Genomic DNA, 21,203 nt, shown 5'->3' on the forward strand with positions numbered 1-21,203 from the left:
ATTAGCTGACACTATGCTAGTATTAGGTGTGTGTGTTTTTTCATAAAGGGAAAATAACAAATGTTTCAAATGAATGCTCACTGTAGTCATATTCAGTTTTCAGCTTTCTGCCTTTAGCATTCAGCGGTTGTCTTTGCTGGCTGATTCATATTCGTACTCAGCATCTTGGGCCTCGTAATCAGAACAATCCACCAGTGAGCATCAATTTACAGAGATAGACGTATTTCAGTCGGTCCTGAATTCTTGAGAGAACTGCTGCTAAAAAAATCCAGATTGAAACTAAAAGCAAAATCGGGCATGTCTTTATTTGTTTTGAACACACACAGCATGTCATATCGAAAATGTTTTATCAGAATAACTTTTTTGCACAACAAAAACATTATGTTTTCGAGATGGTATGGAGTGATCTGTTGTTGCACCAGCAGCACCCTTTCCCCAAGGACTGCAGTGGCATGTGTGCTGTGTAATGGATGGGAACAAAGTCTGACCAAACCACTGACAGACCAGAGGAACACATCCCATCTAACGATATTCTTTGTGTTGTCTTCTTCTTCTACACAGTGATTCTTTGTCACGTGCTCTATCTGTAGACTCGCTCTCTTAGCCCTAAATCAGTCCCCCAGTGGATAGTGGGCCAGCAGTGTGCTTCATGCTATTAAAAATGAATGATCTGACACCAAAATTAGTCATTACAAAACAAAAGCAGAAAGGACACCCCCTCTCCCTCCTCATACCTTCCCTCACTTCATCATTGGCTCATGTTTTCCTATTTAAAGCAATTCTATATTCAGGAAGCAGAAGAAACAGGCTTTTCCCAGTCTGTCACGATCTTGCACACAATTATTTCTGCATGCTGAGTTGATTTGCAGTATGGGAAGAAGAGAGATAGAGATGGGCGGGGATGCAGAGGATTCTGCTCTTAGTATACACCCATACCCAGTTCCTCTCTAGTGGGGACTTTCTGCCTAGTATCAGGCAGGCTCCTGGGGGTTGTGCTGGTCTCTGTGTGGCCCCTCAGGGGGGCCCCTGCCTGGGCCTAGCCAACAGCATGTCTAGAGCAAAGGGAGATCTGGAGCTCTAAGGCTACTTTGTTTTTCTTGTCTTTCGAATGCATCTTCCTCAGAAGCCATGTTCTTGCTTAAGCCTCTGAAAGAGCTTCGGGCTAAGAGAAAAGGTACACACTTGTGTTTTTGTGTGTGTGTGTGTGTGTGTGTGTGCTTTTCAGCAGCTTTATTTCGATGTGTTTATTTTTCATGAGAGTGATTCTCTCTGACAGAGATGGAAAAAATAAGATGTTTTCATCATTGCTTTGCCGGATCTTTGGTCTTGTTTGCTTGTTTTGCTGCTGTTTGTTAAAGCGTGTTTGTTGAGCTTTCTCCTCAGTTATCTTTCTCCCACTCCTAAATGGGTCAGTTGGAACAAACACATAACCTTCAGCTGAACTGACATTCTGTGTGGATTCTGACCAACCCAATCAGCTCTTGTTTGCTAAATTTGTGTGTTTGTTGGCGTATTTGTACAGCACTTCTTGAGTATTTTAGTGAAGTCATCAGGCAATGCGATGGAATTCAATCATGTTTTACAGTGTTTGATGGGATGCTCATCTCGCTAGTTGCAAAAGCCCCGTGCCTTCGCGGCTCATCTGACTGTGGATGTTGGCGGACATGTGTGGCCACTGGCTGGGTCTTAGTCAGTCAACCAAAAAACAAATGATGAGTAGGGAGGGAGGCAAAATGCAACAGAATACACACACAATCGCAATGAAAAATCTACTGTATGTCTTTTTTTATCTTTTGTTTCTGTGTAAATTCTGTTTTATTTTCTAACATGTAAACACTCCTTTCCTCTCTTTTTCTTCTTCTGTCCCTCCTCTCCTGCGGGTCCCCCAGGCCTACAGCCATCCAAGCTGGCAGACTGGGGCTCTGCTGCTCCAGAATCCAACACTAACGGTCATGGTCCGGCTTCAACACTGCCACGAATGACCTCACACTCCAACACTAACGCAGAACAAGGTAAGAGACAAACACACATGTGGCATTTCCACAGAAACTCTCCTGTAATCCTTACCTGTAAATGGTAATTGTTATTAAGCTTTCAAAGGAGTTTTTTGTCCTTTTGTCCTGTCTTTTTACAATTCACACTGTCACTGTTCACATGAGATGAAACTGATTACTGTCCCTACATGTGGTTTCTGGATAGATGAAACGGAGCTGAAGAGGGACAGGAAGGTGCGTCCATTTTCCATGTTTGAGCCAACTGAGGTTCCCGCCACCTCCCTCCGCAAAAACCAGAGCAGTGATGACCTGGTCAGGGATGCTCAGGTGAAGCAAAAGGCACTCCTTAAATAATCGCAAGGAAAAAAAATCTGCCGTCAGATCTGTTTATTTTCAACAGGAATACTACCGGCATCTAAATTGCTATCCGTCTCTCCTCTCATCTCTCCAGGCTGCTCCCAAAGGTCCAGTCAAGGTGCCTCCTCCTGTCCCCACCAAACCCAAAGGCCCTAATATCGTGCCCTATGGCAAAGCAGGACTCAACACGGGCACCTTCCCTAAAGCCAAGCCCCATAGCCAGCAGCCCCAGGCTGCCCAGGGCCGTGCCCCTCTCCCACCCTCACAGAGCCAGACACTCCCCTTACCCTCCAAGCAAGACACTCCACCTGCAGCCACGGTACGGCCATTCACCCCAGAGCTGCCCAACTCCAAAGACTCCAGTCTGAGTAAACCCCAGACCTTAGCAGCCAGCTCCATTTACTCAATGTACACACAGCAGGCTGGCTCAGCGAAGCCCTTCCAGCCTGGTGTGCAGGGCGCTCTCCACAGGTCTCAGAGCCGCACCAACGGATTCGTCAGTGGTAAGAATATTCAGTTTTTTAATTAAGTGCCTGAACAGTGTGGTTGAGCTGACACAGATGAGTGTGGTCATTCTCCTTTGGGTTCCTGACTATTAAACTTCAAGTAGTAGACTGCCCGGTCATTAACACATCCTTTATCTTTGTTCTTTACTGATCATTCTGACTTCACATCTGAGAGGATCATTTCCTTAGAACAAGCTTTTGTTGCACAGTGCATTTAGACATACATGCTTTAACAGATCCATTAATATTACATGTAAAAAAAAAATAAGAACAACCACTGAATTAAAATTACATCCTCCCTAATACACAAAATCAATTATCTGTTCTCATGCCTGTTGTCAGTTTTACACATAAGCCCCTGAACTAAGTATCTGGGTAAAATAATAAATAATTAAGGTAAAATAACCCCGCTACTGTTCTCTTCAGAAGAGGCATCAAGAAAATGGTCATACGCCACTGACGAGATGAGCAGCTAGAGAGGCTGAGCCATCTGTTACATCCTCTCCTTATTAACACCATCACAGGCAACCATACCTGCTGCTTCTGACTGGAAGTGTGGAAATTAAATTTTTGGCATCAATCTGAATCTGTTGTGAAGATTTTCATGTAATTCACACTAGTTCTCTAAGAAGAAAATAATACAATTTTGTAAATATATGTAGAGGACAAAACAGGTCATCAAAAGAAGTGATCTATTATACAGACTGACTTGTTCTTTCATTTATAAAAACAAAAACACGATACTTTTCTGATTTCAGCATTACTAGTAGTAGGTAATGTGGTTGTGAAACTGTCTTGAAGTTTCAACTCAAGCTAAATTACCAGAATAGTATTTCAAGTCCATCCATAATTGATATTCCTGTCAGATGAACGTTCTTGACCAATGTTGCCTTGAAGCCATAAATGATGTTTAATGCAAAAATGCCTTCTAGCAGCAGGTTTGGAAACTGGTACAAGCTAGTTTCTTCACAGCCATAAAAAACACAGGCGGATTCATGTTGGAAACATATCTTGTTTTAACAAGAGTGTAAAATGAACTTTCAAACCCTACTCTGCTTTTCTTATGTTGCTGACCTGAAACAAAGTTTATAGACTGATTAGGTCAGGTGGCAGGATTACATACAATATCTCACAAATAATCATGATGGGTAGCTGTAAACTCCCTCCATCTTGTCATTAGTATGCCCTAATATTTTGTGGTTTCTTTTTAGCAGAATAGTTTTACTTCAGAAGTAACATCTGGCCAAGACAGTAGTTTCATGAAGTGAAAGAGAGCAAGGTGTCGGTCTTTAGGTTATTAGTGGTAATGGCGTTATCTCCATCTTAACTCTTGTTTCCTGTCTTTGTTAATAGTGTATGGTAAACCAGTCATCCCCAGTGGAGGCTCCTTCCATCCAGAGAACCCTTACCTGGAACACCGCTCCCCTGCCCCAGAATCTGAGGTAGACCACAGTGGAGCCAACAATGTGGGTCCCAGCCCGTCTGAGGGCCACCAACCAGAAACAGAGCGCATCCCTCGGCCCCTCAGCCCAACCAAGCTACTTCCCTTCATTTCCAACCCCTACAGGCATCAGAGTGATGGTGACCTGGAAGCCCTGAGAAAGAAGCTCTACAACGCGCCGAGGCCCCTGAAGAAACGCAGCTCCATCACTGAACCAGAGGGTCCCGCCGGGCCCAACATTCAGAAACTCCTCTACCAGAAGACCACGCTAGCAGCTATGGAGACTGTGACTACGCCAACCACTCCAACATATGCTGGTGAAGCAGAGAAGGCAGCAGAGGGATCTGCGGGGTCACAGGTTCCAAGTGCAGAGAAACACCCATCAGAGCCAGGGCAGACTACAGAGGGAGGACAACTCCCATCTCATATCCCATCGCACTTCCCGGCTCCAGCCCCCACCGAACAAACCAAACCACCTCTGGCCATTCCAGAGAGCGATGATATTATCCCCCCTCCTCCTCCATCCCACCCACCTCCCAGGCCAGATGACGCTCTTTTCCCACCACCACCCCCTGCTGGCATGGAGGACATGATGCCCAACCTGCCCCCTCCACCTCCAGAGGGCTTCCTGGAAGAGTTCCCCCCCTACCCACCACCCCCATACCCCAGTGGAGCAGAGCAGGACAGCTTGGGAGAGGACACCTTTAACATGAAGGCACCTGAGGTCACCGGACAGGTCACGCTTCCACCGGTATGAATCACCATCTTAAACTGCTGAATCACAGTCAATATGTGGTTCTCGATATGGCTAAAAATCTGTTATATTGAGTGATAGAACGAGTCACTATAGTATTGATTTCCCCCATTTCCTTTCGTGCTTTTATGTGATTTCAAATCCTCTCACATGTTTGTTTATTTGTTTGTTTGTTCCACAGTGGCAGGTCATGAGTTACAGTCAGTGCAAATTCTACTTTATAATGACCTGCCTGTAAAGAGCACTGACCTGGTCCGATGTTATATAATTTGATAATCCTTATCAAGTACTTCTATTGTTTCTGGAGAAAATGGCCCTTATTCTGCTTACACTAAGCGGATACCCACCCCACTTTCCCACCATTTACAAAGACGCACTTTGTGTTAAAAATAAACACCAGTTTACTTGATTTTGTTGTTAAGCTCCTGTTGAAAGCTTTGGTGGTGGAGTGGTAGGTTTACCCCAAAAGGACAAACCAATAAGAAATCTGGTGTATGACCCATTTCCCCCCCTTTCGTCACGTCCATTTGAGACCCATTTGGTTGCATAATCATGGTTTTAGAGGAATGAATGTGTTTCTTACAGCTTATGCTGATAAACTGGATTAGCAATGCACTTAGAGCTGGGAAACATTTTCACCCTCATCTCTCAGTTGAGACTGAACGCAGCGGAGTGCGGACGCTTTCACCTCAGCACGACAGACTTCAGGATTAGACCGCAGTCTCACATCTTAGATTATATCATCTATCTTGTGTATTGGCTGTTTTAAGATTATTTGAGTGACACACGATGATGTTTGTGTCTTCAGGGAAAGAGGACCAACTTGCGAAAGCCCAACTCTGAACGCATTGACCACAGCATGAGAGTAAAGTTCAACCCACTGGCTCTGCTGCTGGACTCGTCTCTGGAAGGAGAGTTTGACTTGGTCCAGAGAATCATCTATGAAGTAAGACATGCTCACCCTTTTCTATGTATTGAAACTTTTCCTCAATATGATTTCTTTAGGTAGCTGCAATTGTACCAGAAATTTGGATTCAGAACAACTTTAAGTAGTCATGACAATTCTTCCCTTGTAATTTCTCAATCACAGGTGGAGGATCCCAGTCTGCCCAACGATGAAGGCATCACAGCTCTACACAATGCTGTCTGTGCCGGACATACAGAGATCGTTAAGTTTCTGGTACAGTTTGGCGTCAATGTCAATGCTGCTGACAGTGACGGCTGGTAAGTTCACCACTGACACAAAGCGTTTTTGTATATGAGACTCAGACAAGTCACAATTCTCATCATTAGTCTGCATGTTTGATCAGATCAGTTGATAATTCAATCAAAATTAGTCCCCAACTATTTTCACCACCAATCAAACATTTGATGATTCTAACTTGTTAAATGCAAGTGATTGCTCATTTTCTGTTATTTCTGGTGGTAAAAGAAGAGTCTTTTTGTTTTTGACTTTTGGTTGGACTGAAGAAGCCACCTTGACTTTTTATCGGCTAAGCAATAAATCATGAAAATGATTAGCAGATGAATTAATAATGACAATAATAGTTATTTGCAGCCCTAACTCAAAGTGTACCCACCAAATTCCAGTCTTTTGACAGTCTTTAACTGTCAAGTGAACAGTTAAGTGTTTCTCTTCATACCTCTTATCTTTTCCTGTCTGCTTCCTCTAACATAGGACACCTCTTCACTGTGCTGCATCCTGCAACAATGTGCAAGTGTGCAAGTTCCTGGTGGAGTCCGGCGCAGCAGTGTTCGCTATGACTTACAGCGACATGCAGACGGCAGCTGATAAATGTGAAGAAATGGAGGAGGGCTACACTCAGTGCTCTCAGTTCCTCTACGGTCAGTGAAAGCTATTCAGTTATATTTGATCTTTTTTGTTTTTTCATTATATGTTATGCATATTATGTTCTTTGTGTGCTGATTATTTTTCTGCAATTTAACTCTTAGGTGTACAAGAGAAGATGGGCATCATGAACAGGGGTGTGGTCTATGCCCTGTGGGACTACAGCAGCGAAAACCCTGATGAGTTGTCGTTCCGCGAAGGAGACTGTATGACGATCGTCCGCAGAGAGGATGAGGACGAGATTGAATGGTGGTGGGCGCGCATGGGCGACACTGAGGGTTACATTCCCCGCAACCTCCTTGGGGTGAGTTGTGGTTTACTGAAAGTATAGTGATGTTACGGTAATTCAAGTGGAAACATTCATGTACAAATGTGTGATGCTGACATGTCTTCTTGTTGTGTCCAACAGCTCTACCCAAGAATAAAGCCAAGACAGAGAACCTTGGCTTAAAACACAAAGATACCTGCACATTCCAGTCTGCCAGAACTCTCCAAAACACACTAAGACACACACACACAGGCTTTAACAGACTGGGGAAGAGACGGACACTGCTGAAATGAAGAGACAAGGACATAACCAAACAATATGAAGGATCACCTATAAACTCTTTCTGGCACTTTTTTTTTCCTGTATCTACATCAGAGAGGTTTCTCCCTCTCTTATTTTTCCAGGCCACACTGTGTACTGTGTACTTAAGACACTGTTGGCATTCTTCCTTTATTCCACTGTTTTTGTTGTTTTTGTAATTGGTGTCTGAAACTATTTCTAAAGTGACAGAAGCTCATATGTTGGGATGTAAATGGAACAAGCAGTATTTTTTATTGCTAGAAAGTGATTTTTACGCTTTTCAGTAGTCTTTTAAAACATGTTTTCCAGGCTATTGGATATTTTCCAACACACTTTGAGCTCTACTGTACACCCCATGAGGTGAAAGAGTGAATGATGAAGATGATGATGATGATGATGATGTTGAAATGCTCTATTACCATGACAATCTTTTGGGGCTTGTTTCTCATCATCTGTGTTGAGTGACTGCGCCTCTGTATAACTGCACTGGAGGTGTAAAGTTTCAGCTGTGACCACCACTGTTCTTGCTAATGAAATGATTGGTTGAAAACTGTGATAAAGCGTTTGGTTGATCTTATGCTGTTCATTCTGTGGTCTATGATACCCACAAAGCCAGTTGGCTTTCCTTCACTGGCGCATGGTTGAGATGCCATAGATAACTGTGTATACATGTATTTCTCTCACAGAAACTAGTGAAGCGTTGCTGTAGGAATGATGTTCTGATAATGGACTTAAGAAACCCTTTGATAAAGAAGGAGATGTCATGCAGTATGAATTTTAATATTTTGTTACAGCCATTCCACGACAATACAGTAATGTAAGAAGGCAAGAAGACTTGACTTTTTGTAGAGATCAGTGACCGATGTGTTGTAAAGTCGAGGTCAAATCAAAAAATCTGATTTAAAAAAATAAAGATGGAACTTGTGCGTTATGAGTTCCTAAAAGTCAAGTCATCACATATCTCCGTCAATGCAGATGTATTTATTTTTGTTACTTTTTTTCTTTAGCCCTTTTTGTCAGAACTGTAACCACAAATGTACTGTAGAATTTCAAACATTTACAATAAAATACTTTGTACTCAGTTTACGTTGTCTTCTCTTTTCCAGTTATCTTATTGTGGCAAAGATGAGTATAAGCCAGTTGTATTTTAGACTAAATGGTAAACCTGGGGATCTCCATGCAAACTGTTTATTCAACCAGCGTTGGCTGCCCTCTGCTGGACAAACAGTGACACGTTCACCTTCCAGAGAAATAATTCCAATGTGAAGGGAACCTGTGCTGGGAGCAGGCAATAAAACAATATGTGATGCAGTATAAAACTTGATTCAGGCATATGAAAAATGAAACCTGGCCATCTTGTTTTTACTACCACTGTGCTGTAGACCACACTGAGCTCATTGTTTTTGCAGTAGGCTGTACACTATGAAATGACTTTATCAGATATTTATGATCGCTTGTTTTGTTCCAGTAGCTGTATCACTCAGTGGTGAAATGAGTGCTGACAATCTGTTCACAAGTACAATAACAAAAATATAACTAAATTTCAAGTAAAACTACTGGTAGTAAAATAATGCTGATGCAGGAATTAGAATAATCAAGTGCAAATAATTATTTATCTTTGACGTGACTTTTTAGAGGTTACTGTTTCTCCAGATGTGAAAGTCATGTGATTTTTGTCCATATGTGAGGGGTTTAACTGGCTCAGTACACAGTTATGATTATGAAAGTAACTAAGTAGATTACATGGTGCAAGGCATACCTAAGTACAAGTGAGATAACAAACTTGAAAGAGTACTGTAAGCGCGAGTGCCCCAAAGATTACATTATTACAGTGAATTTGAGTGGTTGTGGTTAGTTACTCTCACTCCCGGTGTCACCGATGTGGTAACATGTCATTTATGAGAGAACACTTTCTCTTCCAGTCTCGACCGGACTGACACCAGAGCAGGTAAATACACTGACAGAAAGGAGTGGTGAACACAAAATTGAGCTTGACAAAGAGGGGAAAACATGCAGGACTCAAAGCAGCTGAACCTTCATTAGAGTTACACCTTGGGCCAGTTTAATTGATTAATGAAGCAGTTAGTCAGTAGTGTTTGCACTGGTGAGTGGCTGTAAACATGCAGTATATTGAGAGTTGAGCGTTTTTTTATATGAATCTTTATGAGGTCTCAGCTTTTTTGGATAGATGGCATTTGACAGCACTGAAAAAGAAGTGACAGTTCAGGGTACAGCTGGTCCAAACCATTTCTTAAAGTATTGAATCTTGGAAAAAAAAAAAAAAGAAAAAAAAGAAAAAGAGATGAAGTGAGTTAGTGCCTTTTGTGTCCGCACCTACATTCATCACCATCAGCTTCTCAGTAGCACCATGTTTATTTCATTATGAGTATAGAATTGTATATTATGTATTAAAGATATTAGATTATGTGCTGGGAAACTTGTCAAGAGAGTATAGCTTTGAATACAAACTAAAATGTTAACTCATCAGTCCATATTTTACAGTGTGTAAAAGTCTTGTATCTTGTAACGTGAACCTGTTTAATTTTACTTTACACCCATCAATGCCAAAAAAAAAAAAAAAAAGTGAGCCATCATTTATTTTTTGGGTTATTTGGCAACATGTGTCATGTTCTGTGTTCAGTAACAGGACAAACAAGGAGACAGATGTTTTTAATCAGCCCAAACAGGTGTTTCATATTGCATTAATTACTGTTTCTGCCAGAGCCAGAACCAAATAACATTGTTAATGAACACTGGAGATTGTATTTGTGTCCTTGATGAAAAAGCAGTCGGGACATTAAAGACATTAAAGAACGTTCTCATTTGTATTCACCGCCCCTAGACTAAATAACGAGAGCACTGCTGGATATTAACTTCATTTCTGTTTAATTACCTTGTGCAAAATGAGAACAAACAGCTCAATCCCAACAGGTTCTGGCGAGAAAATTAGCAATTTGAAATCAATGTCAGCATGAATTATAGGTGAAAGATGAAAACATGAGAGGAAACTGGTTCAGGAAGTACTGTGCGTGTGTTTGTCTTTTTCCGTCATGGTGACTGGGACGCTCCCTCTGCAGGATGAAGGAATGACAGGCATGAGCTGAGGAGTGTCTGTGGTCAGAGCAGGTTTATCTGTCACACCACACACTCTCTGTTAGGAGTGGAGCTGACCCTGAGCCGAAATTAACGTCCCTCACAAAAGCTTATAGAGCAGTGCGGTTTTATTAGCAATGCAATGATCATTTATGAGATGCTGCTTGAACCAAAATGAAAGTCTACAGCTCTGTGATGTTATAGGCTATAGCCACAGCAGTATTTTGAGATTCATGCTAACCTCAACGGGCAAACATGCTCACAAAAACGTTATATCCGCATGTTTAGCAGGTATAATATCAATAATTTACTTTTATATAGCAGACTATAATAAATAAAAGATGTTCTTAATTGAGCATGTCTGTATGCTTACATTTGTCCAGCTGGGGCTGATGGTAATGTCATTGTGGGCATTTGGTCAGAAAGGACTCAAAAGATTTTGAACTTTGATTTGCACTTAAGCCAAAGGTCACGGGGTTACATCATCTGGGTACCATGGTGTTAGAATGATGTTAAATGGGACATGTGGGGAAAACGTTGTCAACTGTAAAGCAGTTTAAGTCTTTGCAAATGATATTTTGGATATTATTTTCATTGTAATTTTCAAATTGGTAGAAAATGTTCCTTTTTATATTGTCCCCAAAAGAGCATGATGGCAGGTAAATGTAAATGCAATAGACATGGGGAGCAATTTTGTTTCTTTCATTTGAACATCGTCCCCTTTGAGGCAGATTAAGTCTTTAAAAAAAGGAAATGTCCAATGGTTTTTTTCACATAGATTTTCCAATTGTTCGAAAAATTTGATTTTCATTTTAATTGTGACTTAAACAATGCTGCCACAAATGAAAGATTATGCTGCACTGTTTATATTGATCAAATCAAAATCAAATGAAATCAAATAAAATCAAATGTTGGATTCTATTACCATTCTCATCTTTAAACTGACTGAGTGAATGTGAATGCAATACAATTGCAATTTCATTTTAACATTGTGGGGCAGGTTAAGTCTATGAAAATTAAATGTCAACAGCCTCTGCGTTTTAGTTTTTGATGATGCCACAAAATGCATACAAATATATGAAAATGATAATGCAATGATAATGATAATGTTTTTAATTTTCACTAAAATAACATGTATATAATTATGTGAAAAATCATAATTCTATTGACAAATTGCATTTACATTTTCATGTTTACGTTGCCATTTTTATAATGTCTTTATGGACTTCCATACAGCTGTTTTTATTATCATTATTATTATCAATACCATTATTCACAAGGTGACAAACATATTGGGAAGTATGTAAATATCTACATACATAACATATGTATGATGGTACCACATCACCAATTCTTTAGGTACCACTGTTGCCATGGTAACCTGCAGCGGTGACGCTCCCCCGCCCTCCATGAGCTCTGGTGTTCTTCTCTTGTGTCCCTTTATGACTTTTCATGGCGTTAATACAGCTGAAGACACAAACCCCACTGTATGCTGCTCAAATCCCCTGCTGAATTGCAGTAAGTGGCTGAGATAAAAGGCTGACTTCAACATTAACTCTGCCCACCGAACATGACGAACTGCATTCATAATTGATACATACATTCATAATGGATTAAAAGTTCTATATAAATGAGAGAAGAAAGTCATACGTGGGATGACAGATCGCTGCTGTTTTATCGCTTCATGATTGGAGCCCGCAGTGATCTCTGCAGCACATGAGCCCTTTGTGTTTTTATGAGCAGTGTGAAGACCTGCACAGTACATGTACACCGATAAATATCTGATCTATGTTGCTACTGCTGCCTTGTGCGGTATAATGACCTAAGTCCTATATATGTTCCCTCTGGGCATGTTATTTCTTTGGGTTTGTGTGACTCTGGGGATATGGGGACGGGGGGAGAATTATGGAGCCAGCTTTCCTCCCAGGCACTTTCATAAAGCGTTGAGCGTCTCTTTACACAACATCCACATTCACTGGGATATGAGATGTGCCGCACCATGAATCTCAACTGGACTAAAAATGCAAAATACAATAATTTAACCTGAGGTTATGGAGGAGAGGAGGAGGGAGGAGAGAGAAACAGATTAGGAGCAGCAGGTGGAATTATGCCTGCATGCCTGAATGGGAGTAATGTCAGTCTTCCACAAATGACCCAAAAGTGTTTAAACATAAGCCGCAGAGACATGTTTAGTTTATGTTTCACACCACCACAGTCCTCTGTAAGGCCTGCGCTCAGCATACACCAACCAATACTGACCTTTAATCCTGCAGTAACTGAAGTGACAAGTCATCACGTTTTGAGTTGATATGGGAGCTTCTTAACAAGCAGTTCCTTATTTACACATCCAGCAGATCCCGCGCCAAAAGAATCATTCATTTGGAGGTACGATTGTCAAAAATGCACTCTCGTTTAGCTCTTTTTCTTTTGCTCTCTACCGTCTCCTGAGGATAGTGGCTCATGAATGCCAAATGCTCCCCTGTGCTCCCGAGACAGAAAAAAAACTGAAAAGCTGAGACCCACTACAAAGGTCTGAAAAGTCAAGGGGAGCTGCAGATTCAGGTGATGATTTTCGGTAGGTTAATCACCAGGAGCCAACCTATTTTCACATTGTCACACTGCTCTCACATTGTCATTTGAAACAACATTGAGTTGCTTTGAACCTGCACTGGATTAATTATTCAAGAGTGAGTGTGTGGTGGGAAATATAGTTTTCTTTATTAGCTTTTTAAAGACACTGAACACAAAATAGGTGCAGTTATTTTCACATTAACCATTTCTGTTTTTTCTATCAATAATCTCCCCTCTTCTCTGCAACTCTTTGTAGCATCTTTCAGCTTATTGTTTTGGTTTTATGACTGTTTTCAGGTTAATAGCCAGTTCACGAGCCACTGGAACAAGAGTGGCGTACCATCAGCCAGTCTTCAGTCTTGGGATCACTCAACATCACCCGGTCATCTCCGAACAGCAGACAGACAAATGACTTGCTTATGAGAATGTTACCAAAGAACCAGATAGAAAACCAATTCCACACGTTGCAGGTGAAACTAGCTGATTAAGATAGCGGAATATTCATCTTGCCTCAGGAGGTGGTGGAGAACAAGAACAGAGCTAAAAGTGAGCGAAAATAAGATTTACATTCAGAGGAGAACTGAATGACAACAACAAACACTAACTGATTTTGCTAGACATGCAAATATGTGAGTTTTTTCTGACTGACTGGGTGATAATATGTGTTAGGTGCTATGTCGCTGCTCCCCAGGTCACAAAGAAAATTACTTATTGCAGATTTAAACTCTTGAGATATGGTTTAATTAAAAGTTTAAAACCAAGTTTACGGAGGATCTAAGCCTTTGGTATTGATTGCATTTACAAAGCAGAATCAAACACTAATGAAATGCAGAAAAAATACTTGATTTAATCTTTTTCTCTTTTGTCAGGAGAGGTATTGAGTGACACTGGATTCAGACATCAATAAGGGAGGCTAAATAAACACAGGCATTACTCACAGTAGACATGGTAATGTGTCAATTTTCAACCAATTAATTAAGATTAATTAGACCAAAAAACAGGACGAGAGAGAACTGCATCGGCCTACATCATGTAACAATCAAAGACATTAATTAAAATGTGATTCTTCTATACAGCTATTGTATTGTAATGTGTACTCCATGTAATGTCTCAATTTAGTGTCTGATTTCTATCTTAAGTGTTTGTTATGGGTTTCTTGCAGACTATTTGCATTTTAAAATCCATTCTTAAAAGCTTCTTCTCCACTTGCTCTTTAAATTAATTTCAGTCCTTCTATCTTTGCTCTTAATCTTTCTTGTTTTAATTCGTCTCACTTGAGAGGAACTGATTTATTGCTCTTATTCACTTCATTCATCCCTTCATTTGTATCGTTTTTGCGTGATTTTGCCTGTTTTGTCCCTTTTATTCCTTTTACTTGTACGTTTAGAGTTACATTGTCTTCTTCTTCTTCTTCTTCTTCTTCTTCTTCTTCTTCTTCTTCTTCTTCTTCACCTCATTTGTGAGGTCAATGTGTTGCATATTAACGTGTGTAATTCCCTCTGCGTCCACTAGGTGTCCGCGTGGCGCCGTCTTGCAGCTTTGAACGCCCCAGGTTGCCTTCATTCATGCACCTTTTCCCACTTTGCCTCACTGTCCTCGCGCCGACAGAGGCGCCTGATACACCCTTAAGTGAGCGAGACGAAACAAATACTGTTTTATCGTCAACTAGCAAAGAGCTGCTGAGAAAAAAGGACCCGGACTACCTGATTTTGAGGTTGGTGGAGGGGGGGGAGTAACATTATTTTATTTATTTTTATTTATTTAAATACACGGAGAAGTGAGCGTCGTGGGAGGGCGGGCCACCTGTGACGGCAGCTGAGTGGAGAGTCAGCCCCACTGTCAGAGCCCGTGTGTCGGTCAGTGGGTGTGTGTTGGCTTGGGAGTGTGTACGGGCGTTTAAAGTCCAGTTGGATTATCTTAAACTCGGAGAGAACGAACATATGCTCGTCTTCTAGGAATTTGTACGCGCCTCAGGTAAGACACGCGGAACACTATCTTACTAAAACCTACAGAGAAATACCTGTGCTTACTGTGGTAGTGAGTTTATCCTGATGTGTGTCTATTGTAGCGCCTTTGTAGCGTTTTCTACAATTGCCACACGGTGATAGTTGTGTAATGTGATTATTTTTAACCTCTCCAAATCTTTCTGACAAGTACACAATGGTCATAATTAACAGTTTTCTTCTGATAATTATACAGTATCCTATAAAATATGAGATAATACGAGTCTCAGTGTGACATTTTTTCCTTTATTCACACAGGGTTAATATATCACCAACTGAGGCAAAAACAGACATCATGTGAATGTGTGTTAAAAAAAAAAAGAAAAGAAAATCCCACCTGGCTGATTACTCTATTTAATGACCAATAATGTGTCCTCCTGCTTCATTTTTTTTTTTACTGCATTACTGCGTTATAAGTCATCTGGGGCTGCACTGGTCCTGACTCTCAATCCGTCAGATATCAACCGGGATGTGGGCAACATGCAAAGTGAAAGCTGCAGCCTCTGATTCATGTGGAAAACATATGGCGAGCTGTCAGCTGAACAGCTCTGATCGGAGTCAATCAGCCGTAGATACGCATGGACGATGTCGAAGGTGCTTCAGGAGCACGACTGATCTGCTTCATGGGTAATCAGACACCTCCTGTCCAAGCTGATGGTCTTTGTAACTGTGATGTAATCATTAAGCCTATAGACAAACCCAGTGAACCCACTTATCTACCTGTGTAGTCTCAGGGTTGGGGTCTTTCTATTGTTTTATTTTAAATTCTGGCCCCTTCTTCAAAGGGAAGTTTAACCGGTGTTCCACTCAAACCGTATTCAAGTGTCGGTTTTGTCCATTTATAATCGGGCTTTTGTCTTTACTTCCCCGTGGCCTTTAGTTTTAAGTAACTCAGTGTTCTGCTGCTGCCTCTCATTGGCACAGTCCAAAGGGGGCAACCATAATAAAACAGGAAGCTCGGAGTAAAGTCAGCACGCTCCGTCATTGAAAAGAACATTATTCCATCAGGATTTGTTCTCCTGGTTACAGCTACTCTGCAAAAGTGTCGTCCATTCGTGGATTGAAAAACTACGTTTACGGATGCTCGATGTGGATTCTTCACAGCTAATGCGGATAACCTACAAATACCTGCTTCTAATGGTTGATACTGATAACCAATAATTTCACATTTTTTTGTTAAGAAAAGAAGAGAAAACTCCTAGCCTATATTTTACACACATCTGTGAGTGAGAAGATGGGTCATATGTGTCTTCATTTGGCTACACTTTCACTGACACCATTAAGAAATGATAATGGTGCTGAATAATCTGAATCTGCAAAGTAACTTTTAGCTCGAGTTGTCCCTGAAAATGTACTTAAGTACAGCACTTGAGTAAATTGGAGTTAGTTACATTTTGCACCACTGCTTATTGAAAATTTTGCCAGGAAAAGTTTTATTTCCACTGCAAATGTATATCATTTCCATATATCGATCATTGATCTCCTTGATTAGGAATGATTGGTGTCAGTTACAGCCATGGCAAACAATATCAGTTGATCATCATAAATAATGTTGCATGTGCTTTTGTCACTCTGTCCTCACATTTATGAGGCTCTCTTGAAGAGATTTCCCAATTGAGATATGTTTCATGTATTTTAATATAAAATAAAGCTCAGCACTAAGGCTTATGCAAGCTGGCAGAAGTTGTTCCCTATTCTTAATTTATGCCCTCTATTTGCACTCTGTTGATCTAATATTGTAGTTCTGTTTCCCTGTAGTGTAGTCTTACTGTTGCTCTTTCCTCCTACCAACTTGCAACCGCTGTCACATGTCCGTCTGTCCTGGAAGAGGGATTGCTACTCTGTTGTTCTTCCTGAAATTTTTCTCTTGGTTACATACTACAAGTGGGACCAATTCAAGACATTGACTGTAAAGCTTTCTGTTTTATTACAAGAGAAACAGGATTAGAATCCTGTTTTCTGTGGGTCGAAACTTCTCAAACAAAAAACAGTCATTTTAGACTTTAGACTCTCAACCATTGCCACATTTGGACCAGAGAAGACCGTCAGCAGCCTGAAAAGAGTCTCACAAATAGCACAGATACACATTGACATAAATGATGGCATACAACAGTCAATAATGCGCTGACACGGACACACAGTTTTGTCCTTTTTTTTGTGGTGCCATCAGAATAACTCCAGTGTGAAAAGTCAGTTTAAAGATCCCACTGTTACACCACAAAGTGACTGTACAAAGTATGAAGCCACAGAACAAATAGACTTCAGTTCAGCTGGCTTGCTTTTGTCTGTCTGTAAAACGAGTGTTTTAAAGCAGTCAGTCTCTCTGTTGAGGCGCAGCTCAATGGCTTTGACTGTAATCTTTTCTACTATTTGTTACGCACACGCGTGCATCTGACACAAAAACTGAGGGTTTGGCGTCCTTTGGAACAATTGTTGTCTGTTGATGGAGCTGTCACCGCAGCGCTCCCATCTCTTCTATTCAGGAAGGTTTACAGACACTTGATAATTGACTGATAAAATCCATTTCCGTGAATGAATGTTATGGGACTGAGGGGCTGCGCAGCGAGATCAGGGGGAAGACAAATTAGTGAGGTTAGGTGGTAGAGTCACTGATTTCCTCTGGGTTAACCTCATCTCATCTTCAGCATATTTTCTCTAAGTTTTGACTCTTGTGCTCAGTGGCCAATTAACAATTGAAAGCTTTCTGCATTCAGGGGGTCTGGCATACTCAGAGCCGAGCCAGGAGTAATGGATTTTAGATGACAGAGAATTGGGAATGTCACAATTACTGGCTCTTTAACTGTGCGCTACTGGATTTTCTGACAGTATTTACATCTGCGCTCGTTCCTCTCCAATCTCCACGCGTGTTTCTCTTTGAGTCATCTCCATGCGAAACATTTCAATCTGAAGAGACTCCTCTTCCTCTCGGGATTATAAGACCGCATCAGGACCAATGTGGGTGATTGACAGATGGACTGATCGAAGGGATTTAGACCCTGACAGCCCATTTGAGGGATTTGGTGTGCATGAGTCAAATAAATGACTTGTAAAGAGCCCTTCAGTGCACCTCCTCCTCTACCTTTTAAGAGCAGCTTACACAAGCCTGGGAGGGTAAGTGACACCCCTTTACAGTGTTTGGCAGGCCTCAGGAGAAGCAGCACTTCCTGAGAGAGGATTCATGACTAAAATATGTCCCAAAAGAATATTTCTCATACTTAGCTGTAAAAACCTATAAAAAGCAGTTAGTCAAAAAGCAGAATTTCCCATGCGGCGATGGTTCAAGAACTCATGAAGGCAGCCACGATTTCACTGTGGTGTGCATGGAAAACCATAAGATGGTTAAATTTGACTCATGTAGAGGTGAAATATCCCTTTTAAAACCCTCCACTGCGAAGATTTAGCTGAGTTCATATTTATCTCACACTTGCTTTCCGTTACAGTGATGAATTTGTTTTTGAAACTTGTTCTCTCAGAAGAAGTCATGTTTTTAAAAAACTAGCGAATACATTTTTCTTTCTGCAGATAATCAGTTAATGGTTTTGTCCATTAAAATGGAACTAGGAAGTTGTCAGAACCAAAGGTTTTCTTGTTTCGTTCAGTCAGAAGCCCACATGCCAGAGGTACTTTGAGTAACAATGACATAAAACAGAAAGGAGAAAAAACCCCTCACATTTGAGAAGCTGGAACAAGCAACTGTTTGTCATTTTTCCCTGAAAAATTAATGAATCATTTCAGCTCAGTACTGAACAGGCAGCTGGCCCACACAGATTCATTTGCGAAATGGTTGTACTCACAAGTGCATTACTGCTTAATTTTATTAAAAGACAATAAACCAGTGACATCTCACATCGATTTCAATTTAACCTTTTGTTAGCTTCAGGTCTCTGCTGACTGCGGGGAAAATGTTTTCTGAAAAAACATAGTTTGTTTCAAGAACGCTTTCTGATTTGTTGCATGCACAATCATCCCGGTGCTTCTTTTCAAAATGAAGAAAAATATTGGAGACACCATCATTTTAGCACTACCAGTGCACGATAGTCTTACACAGTGCGAGTGGAGTACAGTGGGAGGAACAGTGGGTAGTAAAATGTCATAACATCTCGGTTTATACAATGCTGTGATTCCCCGTCTCACAGTTTCTTCCCACTGTTAACATCGCAGTTAGTGGAGTATCTGTGTTATCCACACCTGCATGCTGCTGCTGTGTTTGTCCGTTTCATTATGCAGCGCTCAGGCCGGCTGTTGTCATGGTGTCAGCCCTGGGGGACCGCTGGGACTGTGTGTAAGAGCGCAGTCACAAGCACTTGTGCTAATGGCTCCAGTTTTCTGCCCATCTTTTTTCTTGCATCCATGTGAGTGCTCGTAACTAAAGTTGCGTTAGTATGTGTGTGCGAGTGGTTGTGTGTGCTCGCTGAGCTCCTTGGTGTGCTTGGAGGCCACTGTGTGAGAGTAAAGAGCTAGAGAGTGTGACTGTTTATATTTGGAACTGGGAAAGAATTAAAGAGGTGGAGTATTTAGAGAGAAAGAGAGAGAGTGTTTGTGTGTGTGTGTGTGTGTGTTTGAGAGAGAGACTAAGAACAAGAGTAAGACAGAGAGATGTCACCATTCCTCCACATAAAAAACTGGATGATGCTCCACAGTCAATGTCGGTGTGTGCGCTAGTTCATGTGATAGTGACACACACACACACACACACACGCACACGCGCGCACACACACACACACACACACAGTTCATCTCCTCACTCCCCTCCTCTCACCACTTCTCCCTCTGCTCCTCAAAAAGAGGAGTCTTGTTCTGTTGGAACAACATTGGCATTCACATCACAACACACACACACACACACACACACACACACACACACACACACACACACACACACACACACACAGACACATCTTAGAGATGATCATATTTCTCTGTCTCTCCTCTCGTGGATTTGGCTCCTCTCAGGTACATCAGCTGTTTGAACTGGTCTCACACCTTATCGGTCAGGACCACTCCACATCGCAGCTTAATCCCCGAGTGTTTGCCCCGTCGTATCGGCACGTAGCTCTGTTTGACAGCCGTTGTTTGGTTAATGATATTTTTCGGTCGTGTGTTTACACTCGGCAGCTGCTGCTCACACACACACCACACGCTGCAAGCCTTTTGCAACACAGAGAGTGGACCCCGGTTTTGCAGAGTGCCACTGATCTACAGAAACCTCCAATATTTTATTGAGTGAACGCACTTTGTGTCTCTTACATACCTCTGGCGTCATCCTTGTGAAATCCTCCACGTCAGCTTGTTGCATGGATTTGAACTGTGCTGCTTAACTTCAACGGCTCAACTTCTCCTGACTTTCTGAGGTGACATCAGAGGCCACATGTTCAGAACTGTATGCTTCCTGCAGTATAGACATGACTAGTAACACTGCTGCTTTTGTGTTTGTGTTTCTCCTACAGTGCAGTGAAAGCTTGCCTGCCAGTGTTTTTTGTCTGAGTGCATAGGTGTGTGTGTGTGTGTGTGTGTGTGTGTGTGTGTGTGCAAGTCATAGGGTGAAATGTTTGTGTGAGTGCCTCCGCACCCTGGTTGGAGAGTGTGTGTCCCATGAGAGGCTCGGCTGAGATGCAGGGAGCTCGATCCTCTGCTGTGCGGCTCCTGCTGATGAGCTGCTGTGTGTGTGCGGCGGCCGGCTACCCGTTCAGAACGCCCCTGGACCTGGACGTGACTCCACGCATCACAGTGTTGAGCAGCGGTAAGCACTAACACAAACACACAGTTAAGGGCTGCAAGCAGTCATTATTTTCAGTGTTGTTTAACCTGCTGATTATTTTCATGATGAATCCATCCGTTTTTTGGTCAATAAAATGTTGATCAGTCATCACAAATGACGTCCTTGTTTTGTCAACAAGCCAAATATTCTCAGTTTTCAGGTAAAGAAAGCAGGAAATATTCAAGTTTAAGACGCTGGAAGCAAAAATGTATACTTTTTTCTGATACTGATTATGATGAATTGATGATCAAAATTGTTGACATTTAATTTAATAGCTGACAACTAAACAATGAATCTTAACAACTCTAT

General features: G+C 41.5%; 2 protein-coding genes across 6 annotated transcripts in view; both read left to right on the forward strand.

The window, feature by feature from the left end:
- The window catches only part of LOC119033077 (apoptosis-stimulating of p53 protein 2-like), a 30,927-nt gene extending 22,376 nt beyond the window's left edge, over positions 1 to 8,551 (forward strand). For all 4 annotated transcript variants that reach the window (XM_037122694.1, XM_037122696.1, XM_037122697.1 and 1 more), the window contains 9 exons: positions 1,890 to 2,012; positions 2,200 to 2,321; positions 2,446 to 2,854; positions 4,211 to 5,049; positions 5,861 to 5,998; positions 6,143 to 6,276; positions 6,731 to 6,897; positions 7,006 to 7,205; positions 7,311 to 8,551. In XM_037122694.1, the coding sequence (XP_036978589.1) occupies positions 1,890 to 2,012; positions 2,200 to 2,321; positions 2,446 to 2,854; positions 4,211 to 5,049; positions 5,861 to 5,998; positions 6,143 to 6,276; positions 6,731 to 6,897; positions 7,006 to 7,205; positions 7,311 to 7,352 (2,174 nt within the window). In that variant the 3' untranslated portion in view covers positions 7,353 to 8,551. The remainder of the gene's footprint in view (positions 1 to 1,889; positions 2,013 to 2,199; positions 2,322 to 2,445; positions 2,855 to 4,210; positions 5,050 to 5,860; positions 5,999 to 6,142; positions 6,277 to 6,730; positions 6,898 to 7,005; positions 7,206 to 7,310) is intronic.
- Positions 8,552 to 14,713: 6,162 nt separating this feature from the next.
- The window catches only part of LOC119033807 (semaphorin-4G-like), a 30,317-nt gene continuing 23,827 nt past the window's right edge, over positions 14,714 to 21,203 (forward strand). The window contains exons 1-2 of one of the 2 annotated variants that reach the window (XM_037124351.1): positions 14,714 to 14,847; positions 20,584 to 20,876. In XM_037124351.1, coding sequence (XP_036980246.1) covers positions 20,729 to 20,876 — 148 coding nt within the window. In that variant the 5' untranslated portion in view covers positions 14,714 to 14,847; positions 20,584 to 20,728. Of the gene's footprint in view, positions 14,848 to 14,939; positions 15,108 to 20,583; positions 20,877 to 21,203 lie in introns of those variants that run through there. The other variant, XM_037124350.1, reaches the window with a different exon arrangement.

Source organism: Acanthopagrus latus, chromosome 15, assembly GCF_904848185.1.
Source record: "Acanthopagrus latus isolate v.2019 chromosome 15, fAcaLat1.1, whole genome shotgun sequence".
NCBI classification, from domain to species: domain Eukaryota; kingdom Metazoa; phylum Chordata; class Actinopteri; order Spariformes; family Sparidae; genus Acanthopagrus; species Acanthopagrus latus.